The following is a 21,955-nucleotide window of genomic DNA, read 5'->3' as shown; positions in this document are numbered from 1 at the left end:
GGCTGTGCAGTCCTTGAGTATATTTAAGACTGAGAGAGATAGATAGATTCTTGAGGATCAAAGATTACAGGGAGAAAGTGGAAGAATGGGGTTGAGAAACTTATTGGCCATGATTGAATTGCGGAGCAGACTCGATGGGCTGAATGACCTAATTTCTGCTCCTATGTCTTATGGTCCTGTTATGTTTATGTATACTTTCGCAATCTGACCACCAATGATTGTTTTCATGTCCAGGCAATTTCTTCCCGAAGTTAATTAGTGAAGCTGAACTGTAGTCTTCCTTTCTACACCAAGATAATTCCTGTGGATTGAGTTGATGGTTACAAGAATATTGTGTTTAGTTACAAGTAAGATATGAAAATGACACAATGTAAAAGTTTTTATGAAGTAAGTCAATATTTGATATGTTTGTTTGGACTTTGGACTTGAGCTCGAAATCTTGAAACTTCACTGAAGTATTCAAACCTTAACAATATGGTTTCCTGGCCAGTAATGTTCTCTGATGTAGCATCATCAAAGACCAGATGTACGTTCAGTTGCATTTGATAGTGTTGATGGATAAATGCAAAATTTTCTTCTGCTTTTTAAAAATATTTTCTTTCACCTCCCTCCCTTTGCTTCCCCCTCCTTGCCACTTTACCCCTCCACACTCTCTTAGCCTCTCTTTTGTCTCCTTCCCTAGTTTCCCTCGATTTTGTTCAGTCCTTTGTTCCCCTTTAATTACTTGAAATTCTCAGTCCTTCACAGTTCAAGGATGGTATTCAAGATGGTGGACTTAGCTGCATATCTCCTTTTGGTTGTAGAGGGTGGGAAATGTGGGTCTTATGCCTACACTTTGATAAAGAGTTTGTTTTGTTCAACCTAGAATCCAGAATGATACCAGTGCTTGTCGGTTTGCTCTTTGTTTTTGCCTCAACCTGTTAATTTTCCTGGCACTAACACGCTCATTCATTAAACAACACTTTAGAACTAATGCCGCAAAACAGCTGCAAAATTTCATAATACTGTTAAGGCATAAGTTTTAAGACTGCAGTCAAGGCAACTTGGTAGCTTTTTGTTCTCGGAATGATCTGTGTTCTGATGTATCTTTGTTGGACTGGATGGTGTAGGCAGAAGGGCCAGTAGAATCTGATCACGTAAAAAGACATAAAACCGCAGCAACTTGTATGTAATGATTGGAGGTCTAGTCACAGGATTAGTATTACACTTTCAGTAAAGATTTGTAAGTGAAATTTTAATCTTGCATCAGCATAATCTTTGAAAAATACCTGGCAGTACAATTAAACATTTTACCCTTCCAAATAATGTTAAGCTTGGTCAGAGAAGAACAGAATTTTTAACATTAGGGTGTATGCCACCATATATGTTGCTGGTGATATCGTGATAGGAGTAATTCAGACAGGTATATTAATAGACCAGTAACATATTTGCACCACGTTAAAATATATTGACTTCAGTGAAACCTTTCTTTTATATATCAGTACCAATGTGCTAAATGTACTATTCATAAAGAAATGGAAACTTTAAATTGAGAACTGAGGAGCAGAATGAGGCTGAAAAAAAGCTCGTTCATCATCTAAAGGAACAACAAGAAATGTTTCGGAAGCAGTAGGAGTACTCACCCAGAATATTATGAATCTCCTGATCGTCTTTCACCACATGGTATTTATCAATAAGAGAATGTGTTTGTTTTAGTGTTGATTCGTTGCGTGGAAACTGTTATTCCAGGAAACAAAATTACAGCTCCACATATAATACCGAGGATATCAGATTTGACTTTTTTTGGAAGGGAGTTTCTTTCTTGTTACTCAGGGGAGGGATTGGATGATGATAGGAAAGAGGTTGTGCAGAGAAATCCTACCTGTTAAATTTGTCTAATCTATTGCTTTTGTAGTCCACTCTTGTTAAAACATTAATCTGGTAATTGAAAGGCTCACCAAGCATCAAGTTTGTGTACTGCTTGCGAACTCACCAGAATAACATGCCATTTTGAGAACTTCCTCTGTTCTGAGCCACAGAACAGCAGAAGACTTGCTGATATTCTAGAAATGTTATCACAGTCATTAATCTCCCACTGATACCCTGAAAAATCTACATTAAAGGAAAATACTTCTGAGATTTAAACTAATTTAGATCTTTGCATGTTAGGTTATATAACTGTGAAGCATTTTGATTCAGGTGGATGAAACAATCCAAAAATGTGCATGCCACAGCACAGTGTAACATTTTGAATGGATATTGTCACTCTGTATTGCTAATTTGTGTTGAATTGTATTGGTTTGATTTGTAGTTACTAATTTTAATAAGCTTCTCGTAGCTAATAGTATTTTTTCAACCGTAGGCTGTTTTAATTGATGTTTCTACTTCCTTTTGCACAGAAACGTTTTGCCTAGAACTCTCAATGAAGTGATCATAGTTTCAATTTTCAGCTTTTGCTTCTTTATGTGGAAAAAAATCTGTGAAAGCAATTGAAATTTTGGCAGGTTAATATTTTGTTATCTTACCAGAAGCGTTGTTCCGCAGGACCAGTGCTGGGTTTGTCATTTGTATAAGTGGTTTGGATGAGAATATAAGAAGTATCTTTAGTAAGTTTGTGGATGACACCAAAATTGGTGATATAGTGGACACTGAAGTAAGTTATCTAAGAGTACAAAGAGATCTGAATGAGCCAGTGGGCCAAGTGGTGGAAGGAGTTTAATTGACATAAATATGAGGTTTGCATCTTGGTGAGGCAAATCAGGGCAGGACTTACATAGTTAATGGTAGGGGCCAAGGGATGATAGTCAAATGAAGACTTAAAGGGTTCACATATCAAATTCCTTGAAAGTGGCATCACAGGTAGAACAAGGTGGCAAAAAAGGCATTTGTTAAAAATCGCACTGTTAAGTTCTTTTACTCTTGAGGTTCTTATACGCTTGATGCAACTGCAACACACCAACTTCTGTGAACAAGCAACCAAATTTATTAAGCACAGTACAGTACAAGCTTTCTGGAGGAATCTTTAACACACACACACACACACACACACACCTCGCAGAGCTTATGGGTCATGGCAAAAACTGTCTCTGAACAAAGGAAACAGTTAAAGTTGTAAAATTTTAAACTGTAGAACAGTTAAAGGCTTGTGAAGTCAGATCAAAGTGAGGCCCTGAACAAAGAAAGCACATCCCTTTACACAGGTCAGTTAGAATGCTTATAGATGCTCTGGCCACTCCCCCTTAGTCACATGCCACTCAAGACAACCCCCTGTTACTCTCAGTCTCATGTTACCCCAGGTACAAAGGCAGGATGAGATCATCCTCGGAGATAATGCAAATGCTAATGCCCTAATCCTGGGGAATCGTTATGCAGATGATTTTCTGACTCACTGCTTTCCCAACAGGTGCGACATACCTTTGGCCGGAAAGCATGTCTGAATGGAAGAGATTGAATTGATAGTTAAACTTGATAATAGCAGGGGGGTAATTAAGTACAGAATTACAATGGATAGTCATCCACATTCTTTCATGGCTTTCATCCCACCCGAAGACAGTGCAGTTTAAATCTTTAATATTACATTAATGTCCAGAGAGAGAGTCCCATTAAATCTTTTAACATTACAACACAACGATAAGGCTTATGATCTTATATTGTACAACCACCTGATGAAGGGGCAGGGCTCCAAAGGCCAGTGCCTCCAATTAAACCTGTTGGACTATAACCTGGTGTTGTATGATTTTTAACTTTGTCCACCCCAGTCCAACGCCAGCTCCTCTGCAAGAGGCATTTGGCATGTTTACCATCATTGTTCAGAGCGCTGAGTATAGGTGTTGGGACATCATGTTGCAGATGTGCAGGATATCCATGAGGCCACTTTTGAAGCACTACTTACAGTTTTGGTCACCCTGCTATAGAAAGGATGTTATTAAATTGGAAGGGATGCAGAAAAGATTTACAAGGATGTTACTGGAACTGAAGGATATGAGTTATAAGGAGAGACTGGATTGGCTGGGACTTTTATCCCTGGAGTGTAGGAGATTCAGGGGTGACCTTATAGAGGTTTATAAAATTATGAGAGGCATAGGTAAGCTGACTAGCAACAGTCTTTTTCCCAGGGTAGAGGAGTTCAAAGCTTAGAGGGCATAGGTTTAAGGTGAGAGGGGGATGTTTAAAAGCGACCTGAAATGCAACGCTTTCACACAGAGATTGATATGCATATGGAATGAACTGCCAGAAGACGTGCTAGAGGCAGGTACAGTTAAACATTTAAAAAACATTTGAACAGGTACATCAATACAGATCGTTCCACTATAATGCAACAGTTGTGTTCCTATGCAAACTTGCATTACAGAAAATCACGTTACAAAAAACCGCTTTAGGAAATGGCAAATAGGAAATCACTGTACTCATTCAGCAAAAAGTTCACGTCATCTAAGCAACGACCACAGTTCGTCAAGGGCGTTATGGCCAATTCACACTGATGAAATGCGGATTATGGTAGAGCGACTGGTAGGAATGGTTTAGAGGTAGATGGGTCAAACGACAGCAAATGGGACTAGTTTAGTTTGAAAAACCTGGTCAGCATGGACAAGTTGGACCAAAGGGTTTGTTTCTGTGCTTTGTGACCCTTTAACTCTATAAAAGGGAGATGCAATCTTTAAAACAGATCCCAATGTGCCCTGAAGATTTATTTCATTGTTTGTTTTGATGGTTTCAAGAGGACTTGTGGCCCATTTTGATTAATATGTGGGCTCAACAGAGAGAGAATCAGCAAAGATTGGGAGGGGGCAGGGGGTTAAAAGCAAATTTGTGCGTGTACACGTAACAGGAACCTTGAAGAGGATTAGTTGTAACTGGGATGAAAAATAAAACAAGAAAAAAAAGCACAGAGCAAAGAAACATTTAAAAAGGAGGAATGAGAGTGAAGAAATCAAATGAGAAACAGAAGAACTGAAGAAAATAGGCTTAAAGTATGGAATACATAATAATTTGTAAAGGAACACACAGTACACACTATCTCTCTCTCTCTTCAAGAGGCTGTTTCACACCAGTTCCCACAGCGCTGTTTACATCCAATCCAATAAATGAAAAAAGAATACGCTCAATACATCACTCCCATCCTAATATATTGTAAGTGAGTCTCCTCAGGGACTAATTCAAGTCCAACTCCATGATTATTTTGCTTTGAAAGATTATGCAATATTGAAATTTATTTCATTTGAGCAGTCACATTGGACAGATTCCCATTAGGCAATCCTATTACAAAATTAAATTAGCTGCTAAATTAAGACTAATTTGTGTTTGCGGAATGACATGTCATTTTGGTTTATAATATAATCTAATTATGAAGTACTGTTTCAATATAAACTATTGGCCTAACAGTGCTGATATTGAATAAGATGTGCCATTTGGTTTAGCTGCGCATATTTGCAGGAAATCTCATTGTACAAGTTCTCCAGTACCAAGTTCCTCTGCCACTCCAGAAGGTGTGGGCTTCAGTGTGGCGTCCTTCTCTGACTTGTAACAGATACCTGTAACAGTTCATCGTCTTAAATGAAAAATGTAATCATTTTAAGTCAATTTATTCCCATAAACCAAAACTATAGACTGATTGTAACTTGAATGTTTATGACACCAGTTAAAATTTAAAACCTGCTTGCTGGAGAAGTCAAAACTAGAAAAGTATTTCTTAGTAGGGAGGCATTAATATTGAAGTTTTGAACTTTCAAAATAGATAGTGGAAATTCTGCTGACTTCAGTTTTAATGACATTAAAATAACTAAGATTTCAAATTGACTGGTCACCAGAATTGTGTTATATCTTCATGGACATGCAAAATTTTCATGCATCCAACTTACATTAGGATTTCAACTAAGTATAACAAAAATAAAAAAAGAAGTTAATATTTCAAGCTGATAAAATAGTGACAAATAACACCATTGGTTTAAACATAAAGAAATAACAATGTTAAATTTACCCTGTGTTTGACTGTTTTACAATTGTTGAAACTTTGAGATTTCATTTAAGTATCAACTCTTTTATATTACAGGAGTTTAACCTGTTAATCATCTAGAATGAACATCAACTTTTCATCTTTTAGTGCACAACAAACAATATCAAGTTCTTAAGAAAGAAATTCTTGGGGATCCTTGCTGTTTCAACTGTTATTTTACAAATGCATAACTAAAATCAAAGAGGAAACTGTCAGTTTTTTCTTTTTAAATTAATTGACATGATGTGGGTGTCACAAGCTGGGCTGGCATTTATAGCCTGTTTCTAACTGAACAGTGGGCAGTTAAAAGCCAATCACTTTGCTGAGAGTCTGGAGTCCTATGTGGACCAGACCAGGTAAGAAGGACAGTTTCCTTCCTTAAAGGGAAGTTAGTGAACCAGTTGGGTTTTGCTGATATTCAGTAATATTTCATGGTCATTAGACTCCAGATTTCAGATTTTTATTGAATTCAAATTCCACATTGGCCATGACGGGATTTGCATATAGGTCCCCAGAGCATTACCCTAGGTCTCTGGATTGATAGTCTGGAGAAAATACCATTTGGCCATCATCTCCCTTTTGGAGGAGTGTAATTTGTGGTTAAATGGTAGAAATCATGCCCTCTACATGAGCCAGTGCTTAGCAACTCTTTTGGGGTTGGTTAGCTTAGTTGGCTGGTATGCAATATTGAGTGATGTCAACAGCATGGGTTCAATTCCCATAACACCATGGTCACCATGAAGGCTCCACCTCATCCCTAACCTGGGGCATGATAATCTTCAGATTAAACTCACCACTAGTCATCTCTCATGAAAGAGCATTCTGTGGCCCTTTGGGATTATGGTAACTTGAAATAGTGCCAATTCCACTTAGCTTGTTCCTAAAACCTAGTGACTCCTGTGACTTGTTTAAGTTTAAAATACATACCATAGGTTGCAGTACAGATGGCTGTTCTACTGTTTGTGTCTGTACTGGCACTCAACAAGAGCAACTCAACTAGTTCCATTTCCTCCTTTCCTTATAACTTGCAAACCTTTTCCTCTTCAAAGAATACATGCCATGCCACATTTGTTTATTGCTCAACAGATATTCATTGTAAGAATTGTATTAATTCAAGTAGTAGATCATGCTTGCTAAAATAAAAGGGAATCTAAAAGTCTTTTCTTAGCATATAAATCATAACAAGATATAAAAGGAGTAGAGCTGTTTGGGCAACAAAAGAGGATTTATGCATAGAGTGGTGAACGTGGCTGAGATAGTAAACAAATATCTTGCCAAAGCAAGGTAGTCTGCTAAAGAAGATGATATTCCCCAGGTCATCTTGAAAGATGGAGGTTGTTGAAACCAGAAATTGATGGAGATGCTGTTGTATAGGTTGACTTGCTACAAATCTGATGAGTCACTAGGGCCAGATAATAGGATGTTGAGGGAAGTTAGGATAGAAATCGAGGCATTTGCCACAATCTTTCAATCCTCTTTAGATGCAGGATAATCTTTCAATTAAAGGATTAGAGAATTCCAAATATAACCTTTTCATTCAAAGAAAAGATGCAAGGGTAAGCCTAGCAAGTGCAATCCAACTTTGGAAATCTGTGGAAGTGATTGAGAACTAAACTAAAAGTCATTGGGAAAAATGTGGATTCATTACAGAAGTCCAGCATGGAATTGTGAAGGACAAATGGGTTTAAATAATTCATTTGTTTTTTGATGGTGCCGCAGAAAGGATTGAAGAGGGTCATGCTGTTGAAGTGGAGTATATTGCTTTTCAAAAGGCATTTGATAAAAATGTAACATTACAGGCCTGGAATAAAAGGGATCGAAGAAACACAAATCCATAGCTGGCTGCCTCACGGGAATAAGGCAGTAATAGTGAACTAATGATTTTTGGACAAGAGGAAGGACCTCAGGAATCAGTGTTGGGTTTGTTTTTCTTGATTTTGGACTTTGGAATGATTTCCTCCTGATTCGTATGATCAAGGCACAATTTTTAAAATGTTGGAAGTAGTCCTCTGAGGGGGATAATGATAAACTTCAAGAAGTCTTAAGCAATTTGGTAGAATAAGGTGGCAAATGAAATGCAGAGAATTGTGAAGCACTTAATTTGGTAGGAAAAAGGAGGAGAGGGAATATAAGTTAAAGTACAGTGCTAAAGGGAATATGGAAGCAGTGGGACTGGGGTGGTTTGCATAAATCATTCGAGGTGGTAGGATTGTTTAAGATAGCAGATACCATATAGGGTTTATTCCTCCACATGAATGATTACAATTCAGTATAAGATGAGTGGACTACATACTGTGGTACAGGTTAGGTTTATGTTCATGTGCGTGACTTACATACTACTGGATATAGGTTTGCTCGCTGAGCTGGAAGTTTCATTTTCAGACGTTTCGTCACCAGACTAGGTCAGATCTTCAGTGAGCCTCTGGACGAAGCACTGCTTGTGTTTCCTGCTTTCTATTTACATCTGAAAATGAACCCTCCAGCTCAGCGAACAAACCTACATCCACAACCTCAACCTGAGCTACAAAACTTCTCAAAACTCACTAACTTGTATACTATCTTCAGACATTTTAAGATCTCTCCAGGCAGCGCGCAGGTGAGAAAATAGCTGTGTGGGAGATAGTTGTGCAATCATATGGCTCCCTGATTTTTCTTTGTAATTGCTTTTTATTGACCCTAGTAAAACACAGAATCACTGAAGTGCTGCAGTACAGAAGTACCCCTTTCGGTTCACCATACTTGCTCTGGCTTGTTAAATGGGCATCATTTCCTAGTGTCAATCTCTTGCTTTTTCCCTATATCCTTACACATTATTTTTATCCACATAAACATCAATGCCCTCTTGGAAGCCTCAGTTAAAACTTTAATCATAGGACAAACTATCATCCCAGAATCATTGGTTTGAACCTTCACTGTCGGTTTATTCTTCCTATATGAAGGCGAAAGCATACAGTACTCCAGATATGGTGTCATGAAAGCCAAAACTATTGTACCAAGACTTCTTTATTTGTATACTCCAATCACCTAGCAATAAAGATCAAATACTAATTGCCATTCTTAATATTTACCGAACCTGCTTGCTAACTTTCTGCTTTCTATGAAGGTTTACATACAAGTCTCTTTCAACATTAAAAGTTTCATGCCTTTTTTTTAAAAAAAAGCCCGCTTTTCTATTCTTAGTTTTAAAATGAATAATCTCATTTTTAACCCACATTTACTTATCTGTCATTTTTTCCACAAACTTAACCTGAATCTCTTTGTAATCTTTGCATGCCTTCCTCATAGCTTGCATTCCTACTTAGCTTTATATCATCAGTAAACTTAGTTAAATTTCTCTGTATCCTTCTCCAAGTCATCAACTTAGATTGTAAATAGCTGAGGCCTTAGCGCTTTACCTATGATACAGTATGAGTTACACATTGCCAATTTGATACGGTCCTGTTTATTCCATACATTTTGCTTCCTGCCCATTTAACCAATGCTAATATATTCCCTTGCAATTCTATTAACTTCCATCTTGTATGGTAGTCTTTTCCTGGCGCCTTGTCGAATGTCTTTTGCAAATCCAAATGCAGTGAATCCACTGGCTCCTCATAAACTACCTAACTAGTTACATCTTCAAAACTGGTACCTTTGCATTGAATGACCAAAATATAGAGAGAAAATTGGCAGAAAGATCTTGGTCAAATTAGTAACAATTAAAACTCAGTGTCGATGGTTTCTTTCCCTGTGATCTTGTTGAAGATTGACCTTCAACAGAGCCCATTTTCAGATATATTCCAACACTGCTGAGCCACTAACTGCCAGAATAAACAGTTCAGTGCAGTGAGTGTTCCTACGTGGCATGCTGTATATTCATTGATCTGAAAGAAACTGAAAGGTACTGCGCTGGCCACACTTGCACTGTGGCAACTTTTAGAAACGTTTCATCTGTATTTAACAAATGAATTGGTCCAGAATTTGTAGCTGAAAATGTGTTGCTGGAAAAGCGCAGCAGGTCAGGCTGACCAGCTGCGCTTTTCCAGCAACACATTTTCAGCTCTGATCTCCAACATCTGCAGACCTCATTTTCTCCAGAATTTGTAACCAACAACAAAAATGCTGTTTAAAATTTGAATGAATTAGACATATTTCACGTGGACATTGTAACCATTGTTTTTAACATAATTGGGACTTAGTGATGTTTTAAGTTTTCATTCCTACTATGGCAGTTCACAATAAAGGTCAGTTCAGCAGCTGTATGGGAGGAAAGACTTTACCACAGATTTTGATGAACAAATAAAGATTGTCCAGTTTAGATGTTCGTTTAAACATGGGAGGCATTGTAATAAACAAATATATTTAATGTGTTAAATGGATATTATAATGACCTGACAAATGATTCCTGCTGTCTTTTTACCTATCCTCACCAATCTCTTATATCTATCGTTCCATCAGTTTTCCCCTTGTATTTCTATTCTCCAAATATCAATGACCAATTACTGACCTCCAATATTGCCTCGGTTGTGTTTGGATAAATCTACTGGGTTAAAATAGCCATTGCAACTTGTTTCAGTCTATTCTTCCCCAACATTCAAATGTGTTTTCTTTTTGCAAGCTGTCACCGGATATCAGTCGGGAAGAGGAACTCTTGACTGATTAAGTACCTCCCACATCAGCTGCCCCTCATTCCTGATGAAGGGCTCTTGCCCGAGATGTTGATTCTCTTGCTCCTCGGATGCCGCCCAGCCTGTTGTGCTTTTCCAGCACCACACTCTCGACTCTGACCTCCAGCATCCGCAGTCCTTACTTTCTCCTGAGTGATTCCCTTCACCCCTCTCCAGTCCTGAAGTTCACCTCCCAGTTGTTGCTGCTACTCTGCTGGGATCACTGTTCAGAACACAGATGGCACCTTGCTGATTCTGATTTGTCCTGTTTGTCAATGTCACACTTGATAGTGTGTTTGTCCACTGAACCATTGTAGAAAGCCCTCTCTCGCTGATTTTATGAAAGATTAGGGAAAAGCTAATGTTAATTTGCCAACTTAGCAGAAATTACATTAGCTAAACAAGACTCTGTGTATACTAAGCTAAATATTCACATCGATGTCAGAAATTATAGTTCAAACATTGGCTAAACCTCCTAGACATGGAGTTTTCTGTTAAATTAGATAGCTGCATGGACTGAAAATGTTTCATTTGATCCTTTTGTTCTCATAATAAGATGTATGCAACAAAAAAAATGGAGTATTGTGCAAATGGTCTGATGTTTTGCAAGCTGTATGTATTATTTGTCAAAGTCTGTTAATTACAATATATCCTTGTGGCAATAAAACTTGTCCTTTCTAGTACATCACATTGAGAATCTTTTAAATATATATGAACCGTCTCAGAGAAGTGAAGCGAGTGCCCTGTGTTCTAACTGTAGAGGCATTATGTGACAATCTTAATCTGAAACTGGCCCTATTTTAGCATTTACTGCTGTTCTAAGTTGATGAGGTTACAGTAGAGTGGTTGGCATGAGCATTGAAAGATGCCGTATTGGTGCGGTGGACTGATGCAGGGCAAGTGGGAACTATATGCTGTACATTAATCGGGAATTCATGATATTGTAATTCTTATTTTACCGATAAAATCAAACATAAAAAGCATTTTGTCTCAGAGTAATAATATAGCTCATCTCGATGTATCAAGTGATGGAGGCAACTGATACTTGAGAAGATGGTACAAGCACTGCACCATTTCAATTGACCTCCATTTTTAACTACCGTCAGCCCAGGATATTGTGTAATTGGTGAGCTGGCCATTTTTAGACTGATTCTCTCTGGCTAACCAGAATAATAGAAACAAATTGTTATATGAGACAAATTACTATGTAGCTAATTAATAAGATAAATCCATTCATTGATTTAAGTCGAGAATATTGAATTGAAGGCGCTAGAGTGCAAAAGATATTGGGCCAAACTTTACAAGACTGCTTTTTTTTAAACATACCATGATAGAGCTTTGTATTTCAGACAGGAGATTCTGATTAGGGCTTCTTTTGAAATGAGGAGGTGCACTTCTGTTGTGCCTCACCCCCCACCCCTCCATAGCACACCACACCCTTTTTCACAGCAGTCACTTGCTGTATTCTGAAATTTAAAGAGCCAGAATCACAGACAGCTATTTTGACAGTTGCTTATCTGTGTTACTCAAGTACAGTTAGCGAGTTTTGAGTATCCCTACATACAGATGAGGAAAGACACCACTTCGACTCGGACAACACATCCATCCTTTGACATGCAAAACAGAGACACACATGAGAATTCCTAGAAGCATGGCATTCCAACCGGAACGCTATCAACAAACACATTGACTTGGACCCCATTTACCACTCACTGAGAAAAGGTACAGGCAATGACATCACCTTAGGAAATGATGTCATCACAGAAAATGACATCGCCAACCCAAGGAAACTCAAACAAATAAATAGAAAGTGGGCTACGCCATCAGTGCTTCATTCGGAGGCTCACTGAAGATGTTACCTAGTATGGTGACAAAATGTCTGAAAGTGAACCTTCCAGCTCAGCAAGCAAATCTACATCCAGAACTCAAGTGCAGTAGAAGCATTCACTATCTTTTGGTGTTTCTTAAGAATGGAAAATGTTGGATATACTCAGCACGTCAGGCAGTATCTTTCAAAAGAGAAACAGAGCTAATATTGTAGGTTGGTGATCTTTCAGATTTGTTGGAAGGAGGTGTTCTGTGTAAACTGATGGGTTTTGAGCTTCCTTCTTTCTATCAATATGGTGCGTATCTGCCACTCTCACTTGAGATACAACGGAGCAGCACTCCAAAAGCTTATGGTTTCAATAAACTTGTTCAATTATAATCTGGTGTCATGTGACTTCTGCCTTTGTCCATTTCAGTCCAACATCGGCAACTCAACATTGAAAAGATTGGTGTGAGGTTGTTTTTAGACTTACATTAAGTGAGGAGAATTTTTCAATTTTACAAACCAAAAGATCATTTGTCTATTTTCTTTGTTCCCACAGGTGCTCTGACAGTTGGGCTAGTCCGCCAGTGTCAAACCATCCATGGGCGGGAACGAACATGTGTCCCTCCACGTCTTCCACCCGAATGGGTCACAACACTGTTTTTCATTATTCTGGGCATTATTTCATTGACGATAACATGTGGTTTGCTGGTGGCTTCACATTGGCGAAGGGAAACCACCAAATATGCCCGCTGGATAGCCTTTGCTGGAAGTAAGTTCATTTTCTTATCAAAACTACATTCACAAACTCTAGAAACACACACATTGTCAACAGCTTGGAGTTTGTTGAACTTCAGGGTGTGCAGGTGATATACTTGGCCTCCCCAAGCATACAGGAATAACTTCAGCATCAATATGATCACAATTTTGCCATTGACCAGTATAAAAAAAATTGTTGTAAGTGCAATCCACCATGTCAGCATAAACTAGATTTGTGATCGTGGACAAATTTATTGCCAGGGTAGACTCCCTTCCTTGTAAAGGTCATCTCTGAAACACCCCTTTACTATCATCATCTCACTTTTGTTGGACTGCTATTAATAACAAGCACAAAATACAGAATTTTAGAGCAGTCAAGTTTTTATCAGTTTCTGTTAGGGCTCTTTACACAGATAATTGTCTCTTTACCTTTAATAAGCATGCAGTATTTTAATTATATCCTGATTAAGAATGGACCTTGAAGATTTGTGCTGTATTTGTCATGATGGTACAAAAGATATAATCTACTGTACAAGGTAACTTACACATAGCATTCCTTAGCTGAGCATTGTTTCTGTTGTCCCAAAGAAAGCTTTTTTTAAAAAAAAACCTTTGATAGTTTTTAATAGTTTTTTTTGTGTTCAGGTAAATTGAGGTTTGGTTGCTGTCTAGAAACTAGTACTATGTCAGGGTGAGGAATGAGGAAGAAAAGTCTGTTGGCAAATCTTTTGAGGTCCAGTAGTCATTACTATTGATTTAACTGTAGAAAAAAAGTTTTAAAATCTACATTAATGTAGCACCTTTCTTGACTTTAGACCGAGCCTGGAATATTTGAATTTTCAAAAACAAAAAAAGCATAGAAACTATTTCTGTGAAGTTTTATACTTATCCAAACTGAACACACAAAAAGTGTTCTGTCAAGACCTAAATCCCAAAATAACAGCGATTTTGTTGAATTGACTTGGAGCCAGCGCTGGTAAATGATCCAGTCTGTGCTCTGGTACAACAGGTTCTGTGAACTGTGAGCCCAAAGCCTCCGTGAGTGTTCCATGAATTATATATTTTAAAACATTGAAGAGCATAAGAGAGCCACACCTTTGTTTGGCTTGAATATTTTAAAAGTCCTTTTACATTTCTTTGGAAGGTTTTAGTACCTCATATTTGCTTTTAGACACTTTAGCTGAAAAATATTGTTTTTAAGCATCACTACTTGTAAGTATCCTTCTCCTCTTGTCTTTGTTGCCTTAAAAAAATTTCATTTTTTTATTCTGATCAGCAAGTTTTATGTTTCTTTAAAATGATCTCACTGTCCTAGTTTTTGGATAGTTTCAGCTATCTAAAACATGGTGCTGTTTATTGAAGAAAGTGCTTTTTCTCTTGGTATGCAGCAATAGAAATAACATATTCATAATTTATTTACTGGCTGATAGGGGGAAAGCCTCTGTAGGAATTAGTGTTAATCCCTGGCTGGAATTGTGCAACCTTTTGCAACTTCCATCAAATCATAGAGCCATACAGCAAAGTTTCCCAAACTAAACTAGTCCAACTTGCCTGCATTTGGCCCATATCCCTCTAAACCATTCCTATTCATGTACCTATCCAAATGTCTTTTAAATGTTGCCACTGTACATGCATCTACTACTCCTTCTGGCAGTATATTCCACATGCGAACCACCCTCTGTGTGAAAACATTACCTCTCGTGTCCTTTTTAAATCTTTCTCCTCATCTTAAAAATATGCCTACTAGTTTTGAACTCACCCACCCTAAGGAAAAGACCATTGCTGTTCTTGTTATATGTTGATCTATGCCCCTCATGATTTTATAAATCACTGTAAAGTCACCACTTAACCTCCTATGACCAGTTGGATTTATAGACTACCAAGCATAACAGATTGAAAATGGAAATAGGAACGCTCAAACTTTGCAGCTACATGTCTCTTGTAGGCATATATGGGGTAGAATTTGGAGCTGACGGGAAGATAGCAAGCTAGGCTGATAAATCTCTGTTAAAGGAGGGGTTATATTTGTTGGAGAGAGTGAGGATTACATGGGGCTTATAAAAAAACAAACATTATCTTTGCATCTTGAGATTAACGGTTGTTCTCCAGATAGGTCAGCTTGGGGAAAAAAAAATTACAAGGGTTTTTGCATGAAATAGTGCAAGGAGAGGACCAGCAGATAAGTAAACCTTTTCAAAAAGTGACCACTTGTTTGGAAAGGTTCTCAAAATTGTGCAGTCAGGAATCTATTAAACTGAGTTATGATTGCAGATTGAGAGGACGCAAGTACAATTTGATGGATTGTGGAAATATGATTCAGCAAGAAAAACACATTTTAATTTTTATGTTGCAGTTGTATAAGACTCTGGTGCGGCCTCATCTGGAGTATTGTGTGCAGTTTTGGTCGCCACACTATAGGAAGGACGTGGAGGCATTGGAACGAGTGCAGAGGAGGTTTACCAGAATGTTGCCTGGCATGGTAGGAAGATCGTATGAGGAAAGGCTGAGGCACTTGGGGCTGTTCTCATTGGAGAAAAGAAGGTTTAGGGGAGATTTGATAGAGGTGTACAAGATGATTAGGGGTTTAGATAGGGTTGACAGTGAGAGCCTTTTTCCGCTAATGGAGTCAGCTGTTACTAGGGGACACAGCTTTAAATTAAGGGGTGGTAGGTATAGGACAGATGTTAGGGGTAGATTCTTTACTCAGCGGGCTGTGAGTTCATGGAATGCCCTGCCAGTAGCAGTGGTGGACTCTCCCTCTTTATGGTCATTTAAGCGGGCATTGGATAAGCATATGGAGGTTATTGGGCTAGTGTAGGTTAGGTAGGCTTTGTTCGACGCAACATCGAGGGCCGAAGGGCCTGTACTGCGCTGTATTTTTCTATGTTCTATGTTTTCAAAAAAACTTGAAGAGACAGATCAAATACTTCGTAAAACAATGGCTTTTGTGCTCACTCCAGTCATGGTTACATCTGTGGAATGCTGCTTGCCAGATTTGAACAGTGTGGATGTGTTATTAGACACAGCATGTTTCTGTTAGATTACCCTTGAGCAGGGGAGGGAAGGTGTAGAAAGAAACAAACGGTTTCTGGTCCCTCTCAATTGACTGGAGTAGATATAATACATAATCCTCATCATACTTCATACCTAGAGGGCAGATGAGCTGAATAATCCTGTGTTATCTTATATCAATGTCCTAACTAATAGCAAAATGATTTCATGTTCGCAGTGGCCTCCATGCCTCTTGGCTGGGGGAGGAGACCAAACAAATGAGCAGAGTTGCAATCCTGATAATTAAGAGAAAGGAAATGATGCTTTTCATGTTTGAATTACAAAGCCCTACAACTATTCAAGTAAGGATATTCTTGCACCCTTTAGTGTCACAAAAGAGTGAAAGAGTGATGGTAGGACGAATGTACTTCAATCACTGTTGGTACTTAAATTTTGTATATTTCTATCTGTAGTTCTGAAAAACTCAAATGTATATTAGCTCACCAAAAAGGATTGAAATCTATCCATCAGCTCTGCTTTAATTTACAGTCCTTATACTTTATACGTATATGTGTATCTCTGATTTTCAGCTTAAAATCATAGTGTCTCCATAACATTCCTTTGTATTATTGAAGTTTTTCTGAACTGCTGCTATTGTGACTGATACAGAGGTGCTAAACATTTGCTGTTTCCAACACTGATTGTTTTAAGCCATCATTTATATTTCGAGTTCTGTGTCTTGAATCACAAACTGTAGAACTAAAGCACCATGGGGTTAATTAATTTGAGACTCTTTTCATTTGAAAGTGTATTGTCAGTGGAATTCCTCTCCCTGCTGTCACACACTGAACCACGAAAACTGTTATTCCACAAGGGCTGTTCATACAAAAATGTTTTTACATTATTGGAAATAATGAATCCTCCATGTGAGTGCCCATTTTATTGTCATTCACTGCTATTTTTCTTTAAAAATCAGGCAGGTGCTTATAATTAAAAATTATTTCCAAGTTAATTTTCAATGATGGGAAGACTGACTATAACATATTGTTTACCTTGGTAATTATCATTTCAAGCCAATTCTGTATTTAAAAACCGATTCCAGGGACCATCCCAAATGATGCAATTCATATGTCCTTCTGTCACATCTGTAGTTTTCACTGGTAAATACAATCCAGATGCAGTGCTCAAAGCTGTGCTGGTTTCCTTTTTAATAATGCTGGGTAGCAAAGAAAGGTTATCGTCTGTGCTTTGCTCTTTGTTTCATGGTTTGAAAGTCAGATTCTCACTTTTGTCCTGTAACCTCTTATACCAGCTAGTAACTTAAGCACAGTGCTACTTTACAGTATTTTCCTTTTTAAGAGTGAAGAATTTAAGCTTTTTCTTAAACAGTTCTGTGGCAGCAATAGTGAAGGCAATCCCTTGTGTAGAAAAATGTTCCTACAGGTTGCGGATTCCTAGTAGTGAGAGTGATATGTGTGCTTAAATCACTCAAAGACACTTCTGCATTGCAGGGGCTTTTCCTATGGGAGATCTATAATGTGGGCCTGCTGAGTGACTTCATGCTACCTGTCGTCATTGTTTGGTGTTAATCTCCCTGTGTTCAGTTAGTTGATTGAGACTCCTCTTAGCTACTGTAATGATGCTGGATCTTTGTACTAATAAAAAAAGTATAAAAGGGGAAGAATGACACTCACCTTAACAAGTTGAGAACATTTTTTTGCTCTGGGTAAATTAGCCATACATTCCCCAAACCATTACAGCCCATTGTGAGCTGGCTATTTTTAATCTGAGTTCAGTCTACTTCAACCATTATTGCAGTGCAAAATAATTCATAATTCTTTGAAGTTTCTTTGAATTTTATATACAATATATAGATTGACCCTGTTTCACCATGAATGACCCGATTGATGTCTCCTCATGATACCTATGTACTGGATAATTGAACACAAGCTCAACTGTTAATTCATTTCACTAGTATGTTAAATGAAGAATGGACATCAGTAGTCAAGCCTTTAAATTACTTTAAAATTTAGTTATAATTGTCTTCATTGTTCAACATTAGATGCTAGTTTTGTGTCAGCTTAATGTACTCTCTCCTAATTCTGTGGGCCTCAGTCCCATGTGAAGCAACTTATGTAATACCTTTTAGAAGTTCAATAGTAGTGCTTCACTGGTAACACACAGAATAAATCACAGGCATAAACCTATAAACTATACTTCGATAGTTCTGCAAGTTGGGTGTGCCTCTGGCATAAATATGTGTATGAGAGAGAGAGTAACGCTCACCCTTCGAACAGGTGTTTAGGTTTAGGTCAGGGGTTGTAGTGGTGATGGCAGGTGAGCCACGTCCATGCGATATTTGAACATCAATACTTGAATGGACTGATAGCAGCAAGCACCTGAGAGCTGGTTACAGTGTTAACCACATGGTCAGTGCCATTGTCACTTTAAGAACAAGAGGTGGGATACTATGACTGTTCTATGTCTTTAAGAGAGATGTTCTGTCATGTTTCTCTTGCAGATGGACGTTGTCACAGTGGCGCCAAAATGTCATCTTCAGGCAGTTGGTAAACAGTTTGGAGTTATCCCTAGCTTTTGTTTTGACAAAAGAATTAGGAGTGGGCAGGGTCAGAGCTCACACAGATCTAGGAACACTTCTGGTTTTGCTTCCAGGTAGTTGAGGAGGTTTCTGCTGACTGTTGGTGTTAAAAGTGTGAGTTCTATACTGCAGGAGTGAAATCTTAGACGGTGAGGCTTCCTCTTAAAAAAAATCAAAGGGGACAGACTGTTTGTTTCTTCTGGACTGGAGAGAGGCAACACATGAAATTCATAATTGCTTGTTGAATTGCATTGAAACAGTTGATAATTAGTGGTAAAATAATACATTATCTTGTTATTTCCATAAATTATGTATTATTATGGAATACTAATACATAATATCCATACACTATGGAATATACACCATTTCTTTTGTTGTTATTTAACTGTGTTGTAAGGATAAAGTGTGTTTTGATTAAAGCTTAGTGATGGATCAATCGAATCATATCTGGAACACACTGGCTTACACTTGCCTTTTAAAAATATATAATAAAAGGTTAGAGTCAAGGCTATGGGGAGTCTGGTCTGGTCAATAACAGTACAAACTAGAGGGTAGGAGATGTCTTTGATTCCAGTCATTTCAGTGACTCTCAGAGATGTGAAGGCCTCATGGTGTTATTGCTGGACTGTTAATCCAGAGACCTAGGAATGTTCTGGGGATCTGGATTCGAATCCCACCATGGCAGATGATGGAATTTGACTTCAATGAAAAGAAATCTGGATAATCATGAATCCATTGTTGATTGTTGGAAAATCCCATCTGGTTCATAAATGTCCCTTAGGGGAGGAAACTGCCATCCTTACCTGGTCTGGCCTGGCCTACATGTGACTCCAGACCTATGTCAATATGATTGGTCTCACAGTAATACCACTATGCCATCACCTTACCTTCTACCCTTGACATCACTGTTGATGTTGGCAATTTGCCAACTTCTGGACTGTAAACTGACATATACAAAGTTGGTTAAACCATACTTGGATATTTTAAAATCAGAGTTACTGACTCTTAGGTAGACTACCATTTAAAGCTAATGACCCCAATTATCCCAGAGCTATACAACTTAGAGTCAAACAACCATCCAACCTAAACAGGGATTGCCACATGAAGCCAAACAATAGGCATCTGGTTAGAAGAGGCTATTTGTAATGCAAGCCATATGGGATCTTTGCTAATCAAGAGTATCTCATCTCTTCTCACCATCCTTGTTGTTCCTACCTTTTGTTCCCTTAACACATGATTGAAATGTTCTCAACTCCATTTGTAATTTGTCTCTTTGGTTTCCTGCATTCATTTTAGTAATTTCTTTCATTCTTATCCTTGTTTTTTTTTCTCCTGAATTCAGTAATGTGGCCTAGTTTCAAACATAATTTATTGTAAGAATAAAATCCATTGCCACCATTTAGTTGTAGTGGGGTGTGGTGAATTTATTAACCAATGTTTATTTTAGAATAAGTATTCTCTGATCATGAGTCACCTTCACAAAAGGGAGATAAATGTTCTATGTTTGAGAATATATTACTGTAGCCTATGCACTGAATGAAGTGGATGGGGTAAGTTAGTATAGGGCACCTGGACTTCCAGTTAAAAAGACAGAGGATGGGATTGTCATGTAAAAGCCGAAACCTTTCAGGAAGAGGCAGTGTCCCATGTTGACTTAATTATCCCACAACAGAAAACAAAGAGCCACTTTCTGGGATTTGAGGGAAGAATAGCATTATTAGTGCCTTAGGAGGGAATAGGAATACTTGTAATATTTCTGTTTCCATAGTCTAACACTTGCACTTTCTGGATGAAACTTTCTGAATTAAAATATTAATTTTGGCATTAAGTCTGTCACTGAAACTAGCAGTTTTATTTAGCATGCAATTTAATTTTGCGTTTGAGGTCAAAATTCAAGTTGAATTCAAGAGAACAGGTGATGAGGCATAAGAGATTTGGCTGGTAGCCATGGGAGATGAAAAGAAGCTTTATGCCACAATCATAAGACCATACTGGTCTGAGATGCAATACTTGAGTTTCTGAAGAAGGTTTGTATGCCAGCTCCAGGTGCACTGGAAACCACAGTGTAGTCTTTGGAGGCATGGGAAGAGTCCGTAAGTCTAGACAGAAATTTTGCTAGTTCACCACAGAATAGAAAGACCTGCATAGAGATTACTGTCACCCCAACACCAGTTACTCACTTTGATCAATTTATTTCTAATGTTTCCTGAACTTCATTGCCTCCTTTTAATCACTGACATCTCAGGATCTCCAAGTTCCACCACGACGGCTTCAGGAGTCTTCCAGTTCTTCTCTGAAAGAAATAGTCTGTCCTCATCCTCTCCCAACTGAACTTGTTCATACATTGAACAAATTATCCTTTGACTCTACCCCTTCTAAATTAAAAAATGCTTTGTTAACTTTTTTATAGTCCAGCTACCCTGCCTTTTGTAGGATATGTGGAATATTATTTGTTTCATTTCCACTCAGGACCTCTTCCTCAACTCTTTTTTTCAGAATAAGGAGGGCAATGCTATTTCCTGCTCTCATCATGAACTGAAAAATTTCATGAACTTTGGTTCAACTTTCCACCTTTTCTCACCTTCACATGATCCAGCATTGATTCTTCCTTTTCCTTTCTCGACTTTACCTATCCTCAGAAATCTATCTGAATTTATGATAATCATTTGATATTCTCAGCTACCCTGACCACGCTTCTTAACCTGATTCTTGTAATGACTCAGTTACATTCTCCCAGTTTCTCTCTATCTGTTGCATTTGTTCCAACAATGTCACCTTCCATAACAAAGCTTTTGAAATGTCTTTTTCCTCAACTTAAAATTCCCTCCACCCTGTTTAATAGGCTCCTTGACTGTGTCCATCTAACTTCACACACTACTTCTCTCACTCCCTTTCCCTTCTGGAATCATGCTAGGATTTCCCTGGATTTCACCTTCCAGCCACAAGATTCAACAGATCATCAATCATCTTTTCCAATCTAATCCATCACGTTACACATCTTCCCCTCCCATTTGGTAGGGAATTTGATAGAAGTTTTCAAAACCACAAAGGGACTGGCCAGGGTAGATAGGGAGAAACTGTTCCCTTTTATTAAAGGATCGATAATGAGAGTTCAGTTGAGGCATTCAAGAGAGTATTTGATAATTATCAAACCTGAGCAATTTTCGGTTTATGGGAAA

At 38.1% G+C, this 21,955-nt stretch overlaps 1 protein-coding gene across 1 annotated transcript in view; it reads left to right on the top strand.

Moving 5' to 3' along the window:
- The window catches only part of LOC132825393 (uncharacterized protein C16orf52 homolog B), a 110,649-nt gene that overhangs the window by 74,931 nt on the left and 13,763 nt on the right, over window positions 1-21,955 (top strand). Inside the window, exon 2 of the mRNA XM_060840608.1 lies at window positions 12,987-13,199. Within this exon, the coding sequence (XP_060696591.1) occupies window positions 12,987-13,199 (213 nt within the window). The remainder of the gene's footprint in view (window positions 1-12,986; window positions 13,200-21,955) is intronic.

This window comes from Hemiscyllium ocellatum, chromosome 20 (assembly GCF_020745735.1).
Source record: "Hemiscyllium ocellatum isolate sHemOce1 chromosome 20, sHemOce1.pat.X.cur, whole genome shotgun sequence".
Classification (NCBI taxonomy): domain Eukaryota; kingdom Metazoa; phylum Chordata; class Chondrichthyes; order Orectolobiformes; family Hemiscylliidae; genus Hemiscyllium; species Hemiscyllium ocellatum.
The sequence above is the reverse complement of the archived record's forward strand: the minus strand, read 5'-3'. Positions and strand labels throughout refer to the sequence as shown.